This window comes from Theropithecus gelada, chromosome 13 (assembly GCF_003255815.1).
Source record: "Theropithecus gelada isolate Dixy chromosome 13, Tgel_1.0, whole genome shotgun sequence".
NCBI classification, from domain to species: domain Eukaryota; kingdom Metazoa; phylum Chordata; class Mammalia; order Primates; family Cercopithecidae; genus Theropithecus; species Theropithecus gelada.
In genome coordinates, this window is record NC_037681.1 from 3,620,735 (window position 1) to 3,641,724 (window position 20,990).

At 39.7% G+C, this 20,990-nt stretch overlaps 1 gene segment (V, D, J or C); it reads right to left on the bottom strand.

Moving 5' to 3' along the window:
• Nucleotides 1-155: 155 nt before the first annotated feature.
• LOC112605312 lies at nucleotides 156-16,512 on the bottom strand. The segment is given in 3 exon segments: nucleotides 156-245; nucleotides 15,769-16,088; nucleotides 16,464-16,512. Coding segments are annotated over 3 exon segments (459 nt in total).
• Nucleotides 16,513-20,990: the final 4,478 nt, after the last annotated feature.

Consider the following 20,990-nt stretch of genomic DNA (forward strand, 5'->3'; position numbering starts at 1 on the left):
GGCCTCCCAAAGTGCTGCATCTACAGTTTTATGTCTCAGGGTAACCTGTACCCGAAACTGACGTTTTCATGGTTTCATGTAAAGATGCGCACAGCTCAGGTATATGAGTCTGCCCCACAGCTGATCATTACAAAGGGGATCAATCTCATGTTTCTTCATTTGTTAGTGACGTGCTTAATATTTAATTGAACAGCTCCTGAATAATGGTGCCGATACCAAACACCATCACAAGGACAGTCACATTTCTGGAAAAAAAAAAAATCGTAGAACAATTGAAAGACTAACTTGTACTGCTATGTAATCTTGGGTAATTTAACAGAAATTCATATTTAATTGTCCAAGAACATAAATAAATGAAATTCTGGGTATAATTCCAGATGAAATTTGGTTTAAAATATCTTCTGGGAAATCTGCCAAAATAATGCTTTTTCCAAGATTGGAAAAGATAATTGAATAACGATGACATTGACTTTTAAATATTGAATGCCATTGCAATAATTTGGGTTAAGGAAATCAAATTGTACTTAAGAATTGGTTTAGAATAAAGGTTCATATTTTACGATTTCAAATTTATTTGCTCTTTTCCTCATTAAATTTAGTAACTTTTGTGTACTTGACTTTTTCTTTTCTTATGTTATTAACCAATTCTAATCTGCTTCTTAGTCTTGAAAGAATTAGACTCCTAATTAATCATAATAGTGAAAAAAAGAAATGTCAGAGGCCGCAGGAAAAGGAAAAGAAAACACAAAACGTAATCAGCCTAACTAAAATAGAACAAGATGGTGCATCTTCTTGCAAGTTTTAAATAATTATTCTGACAGGGTGTTAAATGAAGAACCAGTTCTATCCATTATTCAATATAGAAATTTGAATTGCAAAAAAGTGAATAACAGTAAAAAAATTTTTAGGTTGTCTTATACTAAAAGTCAATTCTTAAATATGTTATTTTTGCAAAGTATTCTTTAAGATGCTTGAATTTAAGATAGCCTTGCTGTTTCCTATGAAACTTAATCAAAAATCGTTAAGAAGGCTACCACTGTGATTTAAAAAAATCTCACGACCTGTTGCCTTACATACCATAAAACGTCAAATCTTGTAAAGATCTTTCATAGTCAGAAAAGGGCATTGAAATTACCCTATATTACCTATATTACCTATATACTTAAATAATAATATTACTAATTCTGATTAGAAACCTCCCTCTCTTATCTGTTGACACCTTACCTCAAGGCTTCGACAACAGCAGACAAAGCTGGTCATTCCACAGTGGACACAGATCAGAAGGTGTCAGAAACATCTCCATTCAGATCTAGGTGTGCAGCAGGCCTCTGCCTCTGTGTGTCTCTAACATGAACCATGGTCACCTGAATGAGGGAGGACTTATGCAGGTGGGGTTTATTGTGACTGTGTCTCCTGTTTCTGATGCGGTTAGTTTGGGGTCCATAGAATTGGGAGCCACTGCATTATTCATAAGGATTGGGAAGAGAGACTTAGAAGTGGAATTGTTTGTGTTCATGACCCTGGAGTCAGTGTTTGGGGTGGACACTGTGATCTGATTTGTAGGGGATTGGAAGGACTTGCGGGCTGAGCAAGGAAAAGAGATGGCCGCAGGGGGGCGGTCGCACACATGACTTTATTGAGTGAGGCTTTCACAGGTTTGCAGACAAGACCCTCCCAGCAGGAATCTGTGCAGAGAACAAGATGTCAGCGTTGCTTCTCAAAACGGATGGGTTACTGGACAAGGGGCTGTGTGTCTAGGGGACGCCGCACAGCAACACAGTGGTGAGTTTCTGGTTTAAAGTTTTCATAACTGGGATTTATCTTATTGCTAGCAGATGTGGTTGAAATTTTCTGTACATGCAAAGTAATTATTTTCTAAAAGCCTAAAAATATTCTTCTTTGGGCTGTTTTTAAAATAATTACATCGTAAAATTTGAGTTTGGAACAGGCCATTGAGAAATAAATGCAGTTTTGAAATAAGCAATATAGGGGTCAGAACACACAGACCATGTTTGGCTCATTTATGTATCACTGTTTCCAATTCTGTAGACTTTGTTCTACAGATTGTGTTAGTCCAAATTCTCCAGACCAACACTACCATGGAAGAGGCCGAGAAACACAGAGGCCTGTTTAACCTGGGGTAAAATGAAGGTTCTTTTTGATTAAAGGAGAGTTTCTCTTTGGTTGAGAATTAAGACCAAGCCACCCACGAGTGTCCCTCTGTGAAGCTGCAGGTCCTGTGACTGGATTCCTGGCTGCAAGGAACCTGGGGTGGAAGCTCTCTGCATTCTCTCACTAACTGTAAATTGTCACTCACTGGAGCATCGATTCACAGATAAATACTCTGGAACACAGACAGCTCAGGGAATGAAGTTTCCGTGAATGCGTATCTTCTGCTTCTGAGAATCCATCTCTCCAGCACTGGAAGAAACAGGATTGTTTGTGTGTTTCACCTTCAGACCCTGTTCTAGACCTGTCTAAGCTGAACATGTTTCCAAATGTTTGAGGTATTGTTCTTCACTTTTTCTTGGAAAAAATATTTAGAAATTTTATAAAACTATACACACAGCTGTGGGATTAAGTGGTGAGCTTTTCCTTTGTGCTTGTTAATCTTTCTGCAAAGCCCACCTCACCTACAAACAAACTGCACAAAGGGAAGAAATGATTCTGTTTCCTTCCTGAGCATTCTGTGTCTTAAAAGTTACCTCTCAATTCTCATTCTTGCATAAAAGGTCTTCTGCTCTCAAAAGTAGGTCTTCATAAAACCTTAGCTTGCTTAGGAGGTTAGTAATTTTTTCCACTCTTTGAATGTGATATTGGCCTTGTTAACCATACAATAAACCCTGGCTTACTTGAAAGATGGGAAGTGGTAAACCCAAAAACTTTCCTGAGACTTAATTGGCAAATTTATCCTTTAAACTGTAGTGGAAACTGCAGTTGATATGACAATTTGTGTGAGAAAAAGTAAAGTAACTTTTTTTCTCTTAACTTAGATAATTTACCTATAGAAAAAACGGAAATAGAGTTTGAGAGTTCTCACACTCATAGCTTTTTCTTTCATTTTAAATAATTCTAAGAATCCATAAAATACTCATATTAATTATAATTAAAGAAATTTTAAGACTCTCAGGAAAAAAATCAGGGATCAAATTAACTCACGTAAACTGATTCCTAAAATAACTGAAATTGTCTTTTAGCTTCTTCCTTTCATCTCCTGCTAGCAAAAATCGAAACTTCAGAACGGGAAGCAGGTAAGAGCTGAATAAATTATTTAGTTCTCATTCCTTGTCTTAAAATAATAGTTAATAATAATAATAACACAATCTCTGCATTGACAACTGGAAAGAGTGACTCCCTGCCCTACTGGAAGCAGCAGCTTCACCTCACGGTACTGAACTTCATTGTTACTTGGTCTCTCTAGAGCAGTAGCTAAGAATCACCCAAGTGTAAATGCTCCATGAACAACCAACTGACCTTGCTTTTCAGTACTTCTAGAAGTTGGCTCTTATAAAATGCCTCCAAGGAGGAAGAGAATGAAGAATCATTAATAAAATAAAATTTAAAAAGATAAATTCTGACCTCCCAGGAGCAATCAGGAACGTAACTACTAAGTTTAACAAAGGACTAGAGGCATCATCTCTTGCTAGACACTTACTTGGCTCCATCTTACTCATATTTAATATTCTTAACTTAGTAAATTTGAAACATCCTCAACCTGCAAAATGATTTATTTTGTGTTCTAGAATCCTAGCAGCCATAAAAAGAAATTAAAACTGAATATGAGAATATGTATTAATCTGTTACCCCGGGAAAACTGATTATACAAAAATTAACAATATAAGGCAAAATAAAAGAGAAAATTCTATTCATTCTGTGGAAAATCAAAGCAAATATCTAGTTCTACATAACAATTGTGAGTATGTCATTAAGAAAGACGAGTATCTTTGGTTTCTGGGTTGATGCTAACATATTCAATTTCAGCAAGTCTGTCTAGGGTTCAAACTAAACTCATAGTACTCTCATAACAGTTTATTTTACTCAGAAAATGTAGAGGAAAATAAAAATAATGAGAAACATATTATGACATTTGTCCTCATGTTAACATTTGCAGAGAGACACAGAGAGAGGCACAATTTGCGCAACACTATTCATAGAATTAAAATATTTCATTTGCTAGGCAAATCTAGAAAAGACCTTTTAACTAGAACTTGGAAAAAGATAATCATATATATGGAGAGTTTGACTTGTGTGCCCTAGTGAGTGACTGACAGAAAGACCAGATGAAAGTTGGTGCAACAGAATCAAGGACATCACAATGTCAAATTTTTAGACCCTCTTCATTAGAGAGCAAGTCCAGATACTGCACCAAGATCAGGTAAATGATCAGAATTGACTTAGGGACTCTTTGTGGCTGCCTATTCATATGGTGGCTGTGGTTGGGAGGCTGATTTACCACAGCTGGCATTGCCCTGCACCTTGTAGCTGGGCATTCATCTGTACAGCTGTCATAGAACAGCACTAAAAGTGTGTCCATTAATAATTAATAAGGCCACTGTAATGCGTGCTACATCAACATGGAGAGAATCAGAGTTCAGAATGACAGCAATAACTCTTCTATTCCAGTGTGTTTAATGAGTGTGTTTGTCTTTAAAAGAAGGAAGCCCCTAGTGGGCTTTTTTTGATTTCTGAAGGCTACATATTCTACCCCTTGGAATACAGGTTTGGCTCACCAGATGACATGAAAGTCTGAAGCCTTGAGTGGGGCTCAGGGTAGACAAGTGCTCTGCAGCAGGTGCACATTGCAGTGCAAACAGCCCTTCTTCTTGGGCCATTGCAGGTACAGACAACTTGGACAACGCTATCAACCATCTGGACAAGATTAGTGCTTAAAGAACACTCCACCAAACCACAGCAAATTATTTTCAAAACATTTGCTAAGATACATAATATTTTGAGCCACAAGATATTTCAGTGAAATTAAACCGACATAAATCATACAAAATAAATTCTCGATAACCAAAAGAATTGTATTAGAAATCGGCAACAGAGAGTGATTTGGAGGGAGATGGTGCACCAAGAGGAGGGATGAAAATTTTCCTCCTGGGTACAATATACATGCTTCAGGTGGCGGATAACTAAAAGCCTAGACTCCACTACTATACAACTCACCAGTAGAACCTGAAACCTCGTGTTCCCCTAAAACTGCTGAAATACAAAAATCAGTTTTAAAAAGATATTTATAAAAAAAATCCATATAATTTAAAACTAAGTAAAATACTACTAAATATAATTTGGAACAAAGAAAAAACAAAAATGAAAATTAAAAAGTATTTTGAACTGAAAGTATATATGGCATATCCACATTTGTGGAATACGAAAAAGCAGCAAATTTCTAGCAATATTCATGCACTTTAGCAAGAAAGTTTTAAAATCAATCACTTGATCTCCAACCCTGATAAACTAGTTAAAAAAAAGGGGGGGCAAATTACACTCAAAAGAAGGGTTATTTATTCTTGGAAATGTGAGAATGTGGTAAGCACACATCATGTATTCCACCATTAGAATCATATCGGTCTCAAAATAAAAACATCTGCCGTAGCTTCACAAGAGGAATGTTTTAGAGTGGATGATCAGAGTGAGTAAATACTCACAGAGAGCTGGGAGACTGAGAAAGTTAGAATAAGATTCTCATATGATATTATTATGAGCTGCACATACATGAGACTCCTGTGAGCTCTGATTTGCTCACAATTTGCTCACAAGCCAAAAGTCATGCAGTGCAGGCTGATTTCTAACCTCCTGATGCTTGGTCAGGAGGATGTTGGTCAGAACGATGGGCACTTATGGGGTCACTTAGCAAAATCAAGAAGAAGTGCCCTGAAGGTCATCAGCGGCAGCAGCTAAGGACAGGACACACTAGGATCTCCTCCCAGTGACGTGACTGAGCATCCCTGCAGCCGTGAGGACAGCAGGAAACTTTAGTGGCTGTTCCAGGGAGGATGTGGCAGCCAACCCTAGAGAGTCTGTGTGACTTGAGTGCCCCAAATAGTTAGGAAGGAAGAGGCTCTGGAAGGTGCCCTACAGAGCCCCGGCCCTTGTTCACACAGAAGAGGAGCATGTACCCATGACTGAGGCCTCATGTACTCTTCCTCAAAGAATCTCCAGCCAACTGCCTGAGTCCACCTGATTCCACCTGCTGTGGAAATAGCCCCTAGCACCGCAGCCTCTCCTGCCACACTGAAAGGCTGAGCTTCCTTGGGAGCTTTGTGTTTGGGGCCATCACACTGTGCAGGGTCCCAATGAGCGTCTTGCTCACAGGAGGATGTGCAACATCTCCAGGTTCCAAAGTAGTGTTTATGATGGTGAAATCCCTTGAATTTTGGTTAGATGTGAGTCCCCACTTGTGAATACCTTCTACAGACATGTCATTCTTTGTTTTGCAAACTATTTTCTAAGAACCATCTTTTCTTCGTTTTTGTACTTTCTGGTTAAAAATGTAATTTTAATTGTGCTACCTTTAGTCTCCACACTGGTGATTGTGGGAATGAAATCAACAGATTTCGGGTTGGATGTGTGTTCTCACTCATGAATGGAAAAGTACTCTAAAGACTAGTTATTCTTTGTATGTGTGAAAAATTATTTACTATATTCCATGCTTTCTTTTATTGACACTTCTGCTTGGAAACACAATTTTAAACTCACTCACCATGGGATCCATCATCTTAGAATAGACAATAATTTCTGATATGATTCATTTTTTATCAGAAAAAAATATACTTTATCCTTTTGATACAAACATTACTTTAATTATATCACCTCATGAAAGTAACTGACATGCCCATGAATAATTCATAAATATTTTTAGAGAATTATTTTAAGTGAATATATGCAAATCACACATTTTTCTATACCATTACTGCTAGAATACAGAAATCAAATTTATTTTTAGGTAATGACCACATTGTGTAAAAATAATATGTTTACTTATTTCAAAACATTTTATTGTTTTTTATGACAAAAACTTACAGGTTAACAACTTGCTTGGCCTTCTGCTCAGCATATCAGTAGTTGTGACATCTCCCAGACCCAACCAGTGGTCTCTGCTAGACCTCCTCTAGGGGCAGAATGAGTTTCAGAAGCTCTGCTTGGCTGCTGTGATTTGACTCAGACTGAGTGACATGGCTTCAGGTCTCCTTGCACAGGGACTTGAATAAACCTTTGGTGATTACAGACCTAAAGCCCTACTCAAGACATTACTTTCCTGTGAGACTCCCAGTGTCACAGGCTCCACCCAGGAAGCCAGGCAGCAGTGCATTCAACTCTGTGGTTCTTCACAAGTAATATATTTGGCCCCTTTTTGGATCCACATCATCAACTGCCATGGTCACCACCAGCCACATCCCACCCACCATAATCAAGGGCAGTTTAATTGAACAGTAGCTGACCTTTTCAGTGTTCTATTCATGCTCATTCCTGCAGTCTGCCCAATCTCAAATTCTGAACTTTGGAAAATAAAAAAGTTTACAGAAATACAGGATGCTGTATTTCCTCAGTGATCCATGGAAAATACTACATCCTTAGTATACTGCATCTTCCAGTATATGCAGTTTTTTTTTCTACTTAAGATTGTGTATGACAGCAAAAATTTGCAAACAAACTAGTCATCAATAAAGGAAGAAATAAATTATACTATAAGTTGTAATAAGATCATATCACAGTTAAAAAAGATACACTGTTGTGTCATATATCACTATGTAACTGTTCCTACATGTATTGGATAGTTCTTAAAGCGTAATGTAGAGTCATACAAGCAAATTACACAACAATATTGTTATATTCTATAATACAAAAACACGTGCAGTATATTAACATATTTTAAATTATATCTATGAAATGGAAAACTATACACCAAAATGGATAAATGGAATAAAAGGCTATACACCTATGTTATACTTACTTTTGGAGTGTGGGAAGAGACAATGGCCTGGGGGGAAGATAAGATAATGATTAAAGTCTTTATTAGCAAGATCTGTAATATTGTTTCTTTTCTCACAGTATCTACACTCAGCCTTTTTGAATTTTGCGGGGAATAACTATAGAAAGTTCCTGCTTATTTAATTTAATAATTCATCAAGTGAAGAGGCATTGTTTTTTAAACAAACTTTGTGATTGTACCTACTTATGGGGTATAATTTGATGTTTTGATATATGCATATGTTGTATGATGATCAAATCAGGGTAGTTAGCATATCTATCATTTCACTCATTTATCATTCCTTTGTGGTGAGGATATTCAAAAACCTCTCTTCTAGCTATTTTGCAATACCTGAATCTTAACCATAGTCACCCTACTGTTTAATAGAACACCAGAACTTATTCCTCCTAACCTGATTGTAACTTTGTAACTGTTGATGAACCTCTTCCTGAAGATTAACTATTTTTTATATTCCACATATGGGTGAGATCATGTGGTATTTTTCTACATCTGATTTATTTTACTTCACGTAACGTCCTATAGGCTCACCCATGTTACAAATGACAGTATTTTACTCATTTTTATGAAACAATAGTATTCGATTGTGTATACATGCCAAATGTTCTTTCTTCATTCATCCACTGTTACACACTTAGTTTGATTCCGTATCTTGGCTATTTTGAATAATGCTGCAAGAAACATGGGAGTGCGGGTATTTCTCTGACATATCGATTTCATTTCTGTTAGATATATCCCCAGTAGTGGGATTGCTGAATCAGATAGTAGTTTTATTTTTAATTTTTTTAAAAATTATTATACTTTAAGTTCTAGGGTACATGTGCACAACGTGCAGGTTTGTTATGTATGTATACATGTGCCATGTTGGTTTGCTGTACCCATTAACTCATCATTTACATTAGGTATTTCTCCTAATGCTATCCTTTCCCCATCCCCCCACCTCATGACAGGCCCCAGTGTGTGAGGTTCCCCACCCTTTGTCCAAGTGTTCTCATTGTTCAATTCCCGCCTATGAATGAGTGAGAACATACAGTATTTGGTTTTCTGTGCTTGCAATAGTTGGCTCAGAATGTTGGTTTCCAGCTTCATCCATGTCCCTATAAAGGACATGAACTCATCCTTTTTTATGGCTGCATAGTATTCCATGGGGTATATTTGCCACATTTTCTTAATCCATTCTATCATTGATGGACATTTGGACTGGTTCCAAGTCTTTGCTATTGTGAATAGTGCTGCAGTAAACATACGTGTACATGTGTCTTTATAGCAGTGTGATTTGTAATCCTTTGGATATATATCCAGTAACGGGATCACTGGGTGAAATGGTATTTTTAGTTCTAGATCCTTGAGGAATTGCCACACTGTCTTCCACAATAGTTGAACTAGTTTACACTCCCACCAATAGTGTAAAAACATTCCTGTTTTTCCACATCCTCTCCAGCACCTGTTGTTTCCTGACTTTTTAATGATCACTATTCTAATTGGTGTGAGATGGTGTCTCATTGTGGTTTCGATTTGCATTTCTCTGATGATCAGTGATAATGAGCATTTTTTCATGTGTCTGATGGCTGCATAAATGTCTTCTTTTGAGAAGTGTCTGTTCGTATCATTCGCCCACTTTTTGATGGAGTTGTTTGATTTTTTCTTGTAAATTTGTTTGAGTTCTTTGTAGATTCTGGATATCAGCCCTTTGTCAGATGGGTAGATTGCAAACATTTTCTCCCATTCTGTAGGTTGTCTGTTCACTCTGATGGTAGTTTATTTTGCTGTGAATAAGCTCTTTAGTTTAATTAGATCCCATTTGTCTATTTTGGCTTTTGTTGCCATTGCTTTTGGTGTTTTAGTCATGAAGTGCTTGCCCATGCCTGTGTCCTGAATGGTATTGCCTAGGTTTTCTTCTAGGATTTTTATGGTTTTAGGTCTAACATTTAAGTCTCTAATCCATCTTGAATTAATTTTTGTATAAGGTGTAAGGAAGGGATCCATTTTCAGCTTTCTACATATGGCTAGCCAGTTTTCCCAGCACCATTTATGAAACAGGGAATCCTTTCCCCATTTCTTATTTTTGTCAGGTTTGTCCAAGATCAGATGGTTGTAGATGTGTGGTGTTATTTCTGAGGCCTCTGTTCTATTCCATTGGTCTGTATCTCTGTTTTGATACCAGTACCATGCTGTTTTGGTTACTGTAGCCTTGTAGTATAGTTTGAAGTCAGGTAGTGTGATGCCTCCAGCTTTGTTCTTTTTGTTTGGGATTGATTTGGCAAGGCAGGCCCCTTTTTGTTTGCATATGAATTTTAAAGTAGTTTTTTCCAGTTCTTTGAAGAAAGTCATTGTTAGCTTGACAGGGATGGTGTTGAATCTATAAATTACATTGGGCAGTGTGACCATTTTCATGATATTGATTCTTCTTATCCATGAGCATGGAATGTTGTTCCATTTGTTTGTGTCCTCTTTTATTTCATTGAGCAGTGGTTTGTAGTTCTCCTTGAAGAGGTCCTTTACATCCCTTGCAGGTTGGATTCCTAGGTATTTTATTCTCTTTGTAGCAATTGTGAATGGCAGTTCACTCATGATTTGGATCTCTGCTTGTCTGTTATTGGTGTATAGGAATGCTTGTGATTTTTGCACATTGATTTTGTATCCTGAGACTTTGCTGAATTTGCTTATCAGCATAAGGAGATTTGGTGCTGAGATGATGTTTTCTAAATATACAATCATGTCATCTGCAAACAGGGACAATTTGGCTTCCTCTTTTCCTAATCGAATACCCTTTATTTCTTTCTCCTGCCTAATTGCCTTGGCCAGCACTTCCAACACTATGTTGAATAGGAGTGGTGAGAGAGGGCATCCCTGTCTTGTGCTGGTTTTCAAGGGGAATACTTCCAGTTTTTGTCCATGCAGTATGATATTGACTGTAGGTCTGTCATAAAGAGCTCTTATTATTTTGTGATACGTTCCATCAATACCAAATTTATTGAGAGTTTTTAGCATGAAGGGCTGCTGAATTTTGTCAAAGGCCTTTTCTGCATCTGTTGAGATCATCATGTGGTTTTTGTCTTTGGTTCTGTTTATGTGATGGATTACATTTATTAATTTGCCTATGTCGAAACAGCCTTGCATCCCAGAGATGAAGCTGACTTGATCATGGTGTATTCAGTTTGCCAGTATTTTATTGAGGATTTTTGCATTGATGTTCATCAAGGATATTGGTCTAATATTCTCTTTTTTTATTATGTCTCTACCAGGCTTTGGTATCAGAATGATGCTGGCCTCATAAAATGGGTTAGGGAGGATTCACTCTTTTTCTATTGGTTGGAATAGTTTCAGAAGGAATGGTACCAGCTCCTCTTTGTACCTCTGGTAGAATTCGGCTGTAAATCCGTCTGGTCCTGGACTTTTTTTGGTTGATAGGCTATTAATTATTGCCTCAATTTTGGAACCTGATATTGGTCTAATCAGAGATTCAACTTCTTCCTGGTTTAGTCTTGGGAGAGTGTACGTGGCCAGGAATTTATCCATTTCTTCTAAATTTTCTAGTTTATTTGCACAGAGGTATTTATAGTATTCTCTGATGGTAATTTGTATTTCTGTGAGATCGGTGGTGATATCCCCTTTATCATTTTTTATTGAACCTATTTGATTCTTCTCTCTTTTCTTCTTTATTAGTCTTGCTAGCAGTCTATCGATTTTGTTGATTGTTTCGAAAAAACAGCTCCTGGATTCATTGATTTTGGAAGGGTTTTTTGTGTTTCTATCTCCTTCAGTTCTGCTCTGATTTTAGTTATTTCTTGCCTTCTGCCAGCTTTTGAATTTGTTTGCTCTTGCTTCTCTAGTTCTTCTAATTGTGATGCCAGGGTGTCAATTTTAGATCTTTGCTGCTTTCTCTTGTGGGCATTTAGTGCTATAAAGTTCCCTCTACACACTGGTTTAAATGTGTCCCAGAGATCTGGCATGTTGTGTCTTTGTTCTCATTGGTTTCAAAAAACATATTTATTTCTGCCTTCATTTCATTATTTACCCAGTAGTCATTCAGGAGAAGGTTGTTCAGTTTCCATGTAGTTGAGTGGTTTTGAGTTAGTTTCTTAATCCTGAGTTCTAATTTGATCACACTGTGGTCTGAGAGACAGTTTATTATAATTTCTATTCTTGTACATTTGCTAAGGAGTGCTTTATGTCAAACTATGTAGTCAATTTTTGAATAAGTGTGATGTGGTGCTGAGAAGAATGTATATTCTGTTGATTTTGGGTCGAGAGTTCTGTAGATGTCTGTTAGTTCCACTTGGTGCAAAGCTGAGTTCATGTCCTGGATATCATTGTTAACCTTCTGTCTCATTGCTCTGTTTAATATTGACAGTGGGGTGTTGAAGTCTCCTATTATTATTGTGTGGGAGTCTAAGTCTCTTTGTAGTTCTCTAAGGACTTGCTTTATTAATCTGGGTGTTCCTGTATTGGGTGCATATATATTTACGATAGCTAGCTCTTCTTGTGGAATTGATCCCTTTCCCATTATGTAAATGGCCTTCTTTGTCTCTTGATCTTTGTTGGTTTAAAGTCTGTTTTATCAGAGACTAGGATTACAACCCCTGCTTTTTTTTGCTTTCCACTTGCTTGGTAGATCTCCCTCCATCCCTTTATTTTGAGCCTGTGTGTGTCTCTGCACATGAGATGCATCTCCTGAATACAGCACACTGATGGATCTTGACTCTTTATACAATTTGCCAGTATGTGTCTTTTAATTGGGGCATTTAGCCCATTTACATTTAAGGTTAATATTGTTATGTGTGAATTTGATCCTGTCATTATGATGTTAGCTGGTTATTTTGCCTGTTAGTTGATGCAGTTTCTTCCTAGCATTGACGGTCTTTACAATTTGGCATGTTTTTACAGTGGCTAGTACCAGTTGTTCCTTTCCATGTTTAGTGCTTCCTTCGGGAGCTCTTGTAAGGCAGGCCTGGTGGTGACAAAGTCTCTCAGCTTTTCCTTGTCTGTAAAGGATTTTATTTCTACTTCATTTATGAAGGTTAGTTTGGCTGGATATGAAATTCTGGGTTGAAAATTCTTTTCTTTAAGAATGTTGAATATTGGCCGCCTCTCTTTTCTGACTTGTAGAGTTTCAAGTGAGAGATCTGCTGTTAGTCTGATGGACTTTGTGGGTAACCCGACCTTTCTCTCTGGCTGCCCTTAACATTTTTTCCTTCATTTCAACCTTGTTGAATCTGACAATTATGTGTCTTGGGGTTGCTCTTCTCAAGAAGTATCTTTGTGGTGTTCTCTGTATTTCCTGAATTTGAATGTTGGCCTGCCTTACTAGGTTGGGGAAGTTTTCCTGGATAATATCCTGAAGAGTGCTTTCCAACTTGATTCCTTTCTCCCTGTCACTTTCAGGTACACCAATCAAATGTAGATTTGGTCTTTTCACATAGTCACATATTTCTTGGAGACTTTATTCATTTCTTTTTACTCTTTTTTCTCTAAACTTCTCTTCTAGCTTCATTTCATTAATTTGATCTTTAATCACTGATACCCTTTCTTCCACTTGATTGAATCGGTTATTGAAGCTTGTGTATGCACCACATAGATCTCGTGCTATAGTTTTCAGCTCCATCAGGTCATTTAAGGTCTTCTCTACACTGTTTATTCTAGTCAGCCATTCATCTAATCTTTTTTCAAGGTTTTTAGATTCCTTGGAATGGGTTCGAACATCCCCCTTTAGCTCAGAGAAGTTTGACCTTCTGACGCCTTCTTCTGCCAGCTCATCAAAGTCATTCTCCATTCAGCTTTGGTTAATTGCTGGTGAGGAGCTGAAATCCTTTGGAGGAGAAGGGGCACTCTGCTTTTTAGAATTTTTAGCTTTTCTGCTCTGGTTTCTCCCCATCTTTGTGGTTTTATCTACCTTTGGTCTTTGATGATGGTGACCTACTGATGGGGTTTTGGTGTGGATGTCCTTTCCATTGATGTAGATGCCATTGCTTTCTGTTTGTTAGTTTTCCTCCTAACAGTCAGGTCCCTCAGCTGCAGGTCTATTGGAGTTTGCTGGAGGTCCACTCCAAACACTGTTTGCCTGGGTATCACCAGCAGAGGCTGCAGAACAGAAAATATTGCAGAACAGGAAATATTCATTCTGGTCCTTCCCCTGGAAGCTTTGTCCCAGAGGGGCACCCAGCTATATGAGGTGTCAGTTGGCCTCTACTGGGAGGTGTCTCCTGGTTAGGCTACATGGGAGTCAGGGACCCACTTCAGGAGGCAGTCTGTCTGTTCTCAGATCTCAAACATTGTGCTGGGAGAACCACTGCTCTCTTCAGAGCTGTCAGACAGGGATATTTAAGTCTGCAAAGGTTTCCATTGCCTTTTGTTCAGCTATGCCCTGTCCCCCATGGTGGAGTCTATAGAGGCAGGCAAGCGTTGTCGAGCTGCAGTGGGTTCCAACCACTTCGAGTTTCCTGGCCATGTTGTTTACCTACTCAAGCCTCAGTAATGGTGGATGCCCCTCCCCCAGCCAGGCTGCTGCCTTGCAGCTTGATCTTGGACTGCTGCGCTAGCAGTGAGCAAGGCTCCGTGGGCATGGGACCCACTGAACCAGGCGTGGGATATACTCTCCTGGTGGCCGTTTGCTAAGACCATTAGAAAAGCCCAGTATTTGGGCGGCAGTATCCTGATTTTCCAAGTACAGTCTGTCATGGCTTCCCTTGGCTAGGAAAGGGAAATCCCATGACCTCTTGCACTTCCTGGGTGAGGCAATGCCCCCCCAGCTTCAGCTTGCCCTCTGTGGGCTGCACTCACTGTCCAACCAGTCCCAGTGAGATGAACCAGGTACCTCAGTTGGAATTGCAGAAATCACCCATCTTCTGCATTGATCACGCTGGGAGCTGTAGACAGGAGCTGTTGATATTCGGCCATCTTGGAATGCCTGCAGTTTATTTTTAATACCGACTTTCCAAATTTCAAGAACTCCCTTTTTCTATTAGCAAGATTTAATTGTAATCAAAGAGTTTTAGTATTAGTATCTTGTGCCTGCTATGAAATTATAAAATCTATTTGACACTCACAACCAAGATGTTGCTGATTGTCCTCAGCCAGCTCCCCGTGAGGAGAACTAGTGGAGAATCCTGTCTCTACTGTCTCATGGAGCGGAGAAGAATAGTAAATAGAAGAAGCAGGAATTTAAAAAGTGGGAAAATATCAATTTTACATATAACCAAATATTTTCTTTAAAATTTACCAAAAATTGTTAAACCCTAAGATGTATTCAACATGTTTTGCCAGAAATAATCAATTGTCTGGCTGTTTTGCTCAATAAATTTCAACAAATGTAGGCAAGGAAGGAGGATTCAGATGAGATTCCATTCTCCTTTTCCTTTTGTCCCAATTTGTTACTCACAGCGTCCTTGAACCTCCTCATTCTCCTGTTGCTTATGAGGGTGAAGGCTGTGTAAGGTGACAGGAACATAAACCAGGGCACTGACCTGACACAATATTTCACACCTATACACCCAGAAGGTTGGGAGGCCACGTCAGGTGAGTGGCTTGAGTCCATGGGCTTGACAACAGGCTGGGCAACATGGTGAAGTACTGATGCTATGAAAAATATAAAAATTAACCATGCTTAGTGGCATGCACCTGTCATCCCAGAGTCCTCAGAAGCAAACTCTGACCTGATTCCTCCAACAGCCTCCTCTTCTGCGGTCTCAGAGACCCTGCTGAGCTGCTCCCAAGACAAGCAGTGCATGTGAGCAGCTGGGACACCCCAGCAGAGAGGTTTCTGTTTGGGGATGTACCACTGTGGGAGGAAGCTGTGTACCTTGCATGCAATAATAAACCCCAATATCCTCAGCCTCCACCCTGCTGATTTCTAGTGTGAAATCAGTGCCTGACCCACTGCCACTGAACCTGTCTGGGACTCCAGAGGCCCGGTATGAAGCAAAATACATCAGGAGCTGTGGAGACTGGCCCGGCTTCTGCAGGTACCAATACAAATAGGTGTATCCATTACTATGCAGGAGGCTCTGACTAGACCTGCAGGAGATGGAGGCCGGCTCTCCAGGGGTGACGGGCAGGGAGAGTGGAGTCTGGGTCATCACAATGTCCCCACTGGATCCTGAAATAATAACAGAGAAGTGCAAGGTTATATAGACCATTATGAGCAACTTTCATGATTTCCCTTAAGATTTTGATTTATGGTTACATATTTTTAAAGTTTTGATTTATATCATAAAAAATAGACTTTCTAAAATGAATCCAGTATTTATTAGTCAGCAGGGAACCCTCTATTTTCAAAATCTTAACCAGAGCACTGATCATTGTTCCTGGGAGATGATTCATGCTTATTCCTGAGAGAAAAACATGAATTATCTTTGCTGGAGCATAGACCATGTGCCTGTACACATGGTTGAAATAAATATAGAAAGCTGTGGAGCCCACAGAACTCACCCTCCCACTCTGTTTTCCCACCTCATTTTAATCCTATCCTTACCAGGGAGCCAGAGCACTAACAGCCCCAGGAGCTGAGCAGGGAGCCTCATTGTGAGAAGGTGACCTGAGGAGTCCTGATCAGTCAAGGCAAGGTTAGAGCTGAGCTTTTATCTCAGACTCACAAGGGAAGGTCCTCCCTAGGGGACAGTATGCAAATCCCCTGGTGGGTGCAGTGGTGTGGAAAATGTTGATGGGGCAGGGGGAATGTCTCTTCTGTGAACAATGTGACATAAAATGTTTGTTGGAGCAAAACAAAGATAGTTCAAGTCAAGTTTGCATGTGGTCAAGGGAAGAAGGCTCTGGCTGTGCTAGTTGGGACCTCGGGCAGGGACACATTGTGCAGAGCATGCCACACTGAGAAAGCACAAGGACCCTGACAATGTGGAAATGTGTTTCCAGGATGCATCTCTGGGAGGTGAATGCCATCCTGCATGACTCCCTCCAGTCAGTCTAGAGAAGAAAACAGCCCCATTCCCACAAGCACAGACGGGCAGAGGGCCTGCAAATGAAAAGTGCTCCTGAGCCAGTTCAAGTGTTGCCTGGTGTCTGCTGTTTCCAGTAAAACTGTTGAAGATCTTTCAATGCAAGTGTTAGAATCTCCCTTTCCCTGGGACCTGGTAAGTAGGTCCCAAAAGAGTGTTCTGTCTGAGGGCCTCAAAGGGCGAATGATGTGGGTCTTTACGTTTAGAACCAAGAGCCCAGCATAAGTAAGAGGAAAAGGCACAAGAATATTGTGCCTCAGGCAGTGAATGTAAAATTCGTGGTGACCAACTGTTCAATCTGGGGTAATCCCATCATAATCATCTCACATATACAAGATTAACCAGCAGGATCTCATAGGTAAGAATGTCCTCGGTTAATGATACAGACCAATAAGAAATCACATTGCATGATGTTTTCCCGAGTGGTTCTTAGGAAAACTCTCTTCACACAATCTCCCTGGTCATGTGGGATCAGGTCTTATCAGGGCTTCCAGGTTATTGCCAACACTGAGTGACACCTGAATCACCCCCAGCCTAGATGCGGTGCAGTCACAGCCATGAGTCTGCAGTTCAGAAGGAAATTGTCTACATGAGAAGCACAAGGACTGCATCTACAGTCTGATGTCTCAGGGTAACCTGTACCTGAAACTGACATTTTCATGGTTTCATGTAAAGATGCGCACAGCTCAGGGATGTGAATCTGCCCCATAGCTGATCGTTACAAAGGGAAACAATCTCATGTTTACTCATTTGTTAGTGATGTACTTAATATTTAATTGAACAGCTCCTGAATAATGGTGCCGACATCAAACACCATCACAAGGACAGTGACATTTCTGGAAAAAAAAAAAAAAATCCGGTAACAATTGAAAGACTAGCTTGTAGTGCTATGTAATCTTGAGTAATTTAGCAGAAATTTACATTTAATTGCCCAAGAATGCAAACAAATTTAGTTCTAGGTAAGATTCCAGAGGAAGGCTTGGTTTAAATATCTTCCGGGATATCTACCAAAATAACATCTTTTCCAAGACTGGAAAAAATAATTGAATAGCAATGATATTAATCTTTAAATATTGAACTCCATTGCAATAATGTGGGTTAAGGAGATCGAATTGTACTTAAGAGGTTGGATTAGAATAAAGGCTTATATTATACTATTTCAATTTTATTTACTCTTTTCTCATTAAATTGAATAACTTTCATGTACCCGACTTTTTCTTTTCTTATGTTATTAACCAAGTCTAATCTGCTTCTAAGTCTTTAAAAAGTCAGACTCCTAATTAATGAAAATAGTGGAAAAAAGAAACATCAGAGGCAGTAGAAAAAGAAAAAGAAAACACAAAACAATCAGCCAAACTAACATAGAGCGAGATGGTGCATCTCATTGCAAGTTCTAAATAATTATTCTCAAAGGGTGTTAAGTGAAGAATCAGTTCTATCCATTATCCAATATGGAAACTTGAATTGCAGGAAAGTGAGTAACAGCAAAAAAATTGTCATGATTTCTTTTACTAAAAGTCAATTATTGAAAAGGCTATTTTTGCAAAATATTCTTTAAGGTGTATGAATTTAAGACAGCCTTGCTATTTCCTATGAAACTTATGCCAAGACTTTGACAACAGCAGGAGAAGCTAGTCACTCCACAGTGGACAAAGATCAGAAGATGTCAAAACCACCTCCATTCGGATCTAGGTGTACAACAGGCCTCTGTGTCTCTAACATGAACCATGGTCACCCGAATGAGGGAGGACTTACACAGGTGGGGTTTATTGTGGCTGTGTCTCCTTTTCCTGGTGCAGTTAGTTTGGGGTCCATAGAATTGGGAGCAACTGCATTATTAATAGGACTTGGGAAGAGAGTCTTAGAAGTGGAATTGTTTGTGCTCATGACCCTGGAGTCAGTGTTTGGGGTGGACACTGTGATCTGATTTGTAGGGGATTGGAAGGACTTGTGGGCTGAGCAAGGAGAAGAGATGACCACAGGGGGCGGTCGCACACATGACTTTATTGAGTGAGGCTTTGACAGGTTTGCAGAGACAAGTTTCTCCCAGCAGGACTCTGTGCAGAGAATAAGATGCCAGAGTTGCTTCTCAAAACAGATGGGTCACTGGACAAGGGGCTGTATGTCTGGGGGACGCTGAACAGCAGCACAGTGGGGAGTTTCTGGTTTAAGGTTTGCATAACTGGGGTTTATCTTATTGCTAGCAGAAGTGGTTGAAATTTTCTCGACATGCAAAGTAAGTATATTCTAGAAGATTAAAAACATTCTTCCTTGGGGTGTTTTTAAAGTAATTGCATTTAAAATTTGAGTTTGAAACAGGCCATTAAGAAGTAAACACAGTTTTGAAATAAACGACATAGGGGCCGGGACACATGGGTCACCTTTAACTCATTTATATATCACTGTTTCCAACTCTGTAGACTTTGTTCTACAGATGGTATTAGTCCAAAGTGTCCAAATCAACACTACCGTGGAGAGGTTGAGAAACACAGAGGCCTGTTCCCCGCCTGGGCCACAATGAAGATTAAAGGGGAGAGTTTTTTTCACAATGAAGATTAAAGGGGAGAGATTTTTGATTAAAGGGGAGAGTTTCTCTTTGGTTGAGAATTAAGACAAGGTCACCCACGGAGCGTCCCTTTGTGAAGCTGCAGGTCCTGTGACTGGATTCCTGGCTGCAAGGAACCTGGGGTGGAAGCTGTCTGCATTATCTCACTAACTGTAAATTGTCACTCACTGGAGCATCGATTCACAGATAAACACTCTGGAACACAGAGAGCTCAGGGAATGAAGGCTCCGTGAATGCGTATCTTCTGCTTCTGAGAATCCATCTCTCCGGCACCGGAAAAAACAGGGTTGTTCATATGTTGCATCTTCAAACCCTATTGCAGACCTGTCTAAGCTGAACCTGTTTCCAAATGGTTGAAGTATTGTTTTTTACTTTTTCTTGGAAATAAATGTTTAGAAATCCTGTAAAACTGTACTCACAGCTGTGGGATTCAGTGATGCGCTTTTCCTCTGTGCTTGTTAATGTTTCTGCCAAGCCCACCTCAACTAACAAACTGCACAAAGTGAAGCAATGATTCTGTTTCCTTCCTGAGAATTCTGTGTCCAAGTCACTTCAATCTCTGTGTCTGTCTTCAAATTGGCTTCTCTTCTGCGGGCTTTGTTAAAATGTCTATCTCTATCTTATAAGGAAAATCTTGATGTCCTTATAGGATGATGATAGACATTTAACAAAGACTTTTTATTGACCACCTGGACCAGCACCCATCTGGTCAATACACGATAATCTGCCCATTTCATAATCCTTAATTTACATGTTTGATTTAATTCTGATGAGAAAGCAAAATGGGCTAAAAATTTCATCCTCAAGGAAACATTCATGTTGAATGCACAGAAACTGAAGACGAAGCCTGAGTCCTCCCTCCTCACCAGAGAGTTGGAAAAGCAGGAGGAAGAGGAGCAAAGCTGGGTCCCGACGTCCCCGAGGGCCTCCTGAGGCTGCTCCTGCTCACAGAGAGTGGGGAAGGTGGATGAGTCAGCTTGCGCTGCCACACCAAAAACATGGGACTGGATGGCATAAACCACAGAATTTAATTTCCACATTTCTGTTGCCCCCAGACGGATGTCCAGCAGGGTTTGTCTTCTGGTAAAAACCTTCGTCCTGGTTTGCAGATAACACCTTCTCACCATGTCTTCCCACAGCCTTTCCGTGGAGCGGAAGGCAGTTAGAGAGACAGAAGAAAAAGGAGAGCTCTCTGGACCTTGTACAAACATGAATCCTGCTGGATCAGAGACCTCTCCCCATTATGACCTCAATTACGTCTTTAGAGGTCCTAATTTCAACAGTCACATTGAAAATTAGGGTTTCAACATGAATCTGAGGGCTAAATTCAGTCCATAGCAGGTGGGACAAAGCCAAGGCCATGCTTCCAGTCTCAGGGCACGGGGCAGGTTCCCACAACTCAGCACACGGTGGTTGCTTCTAGGTGCCCAGGTCACAAGAAAGACCTGACTCTAACTCTAGGGCTCCCTGTTGATAATGG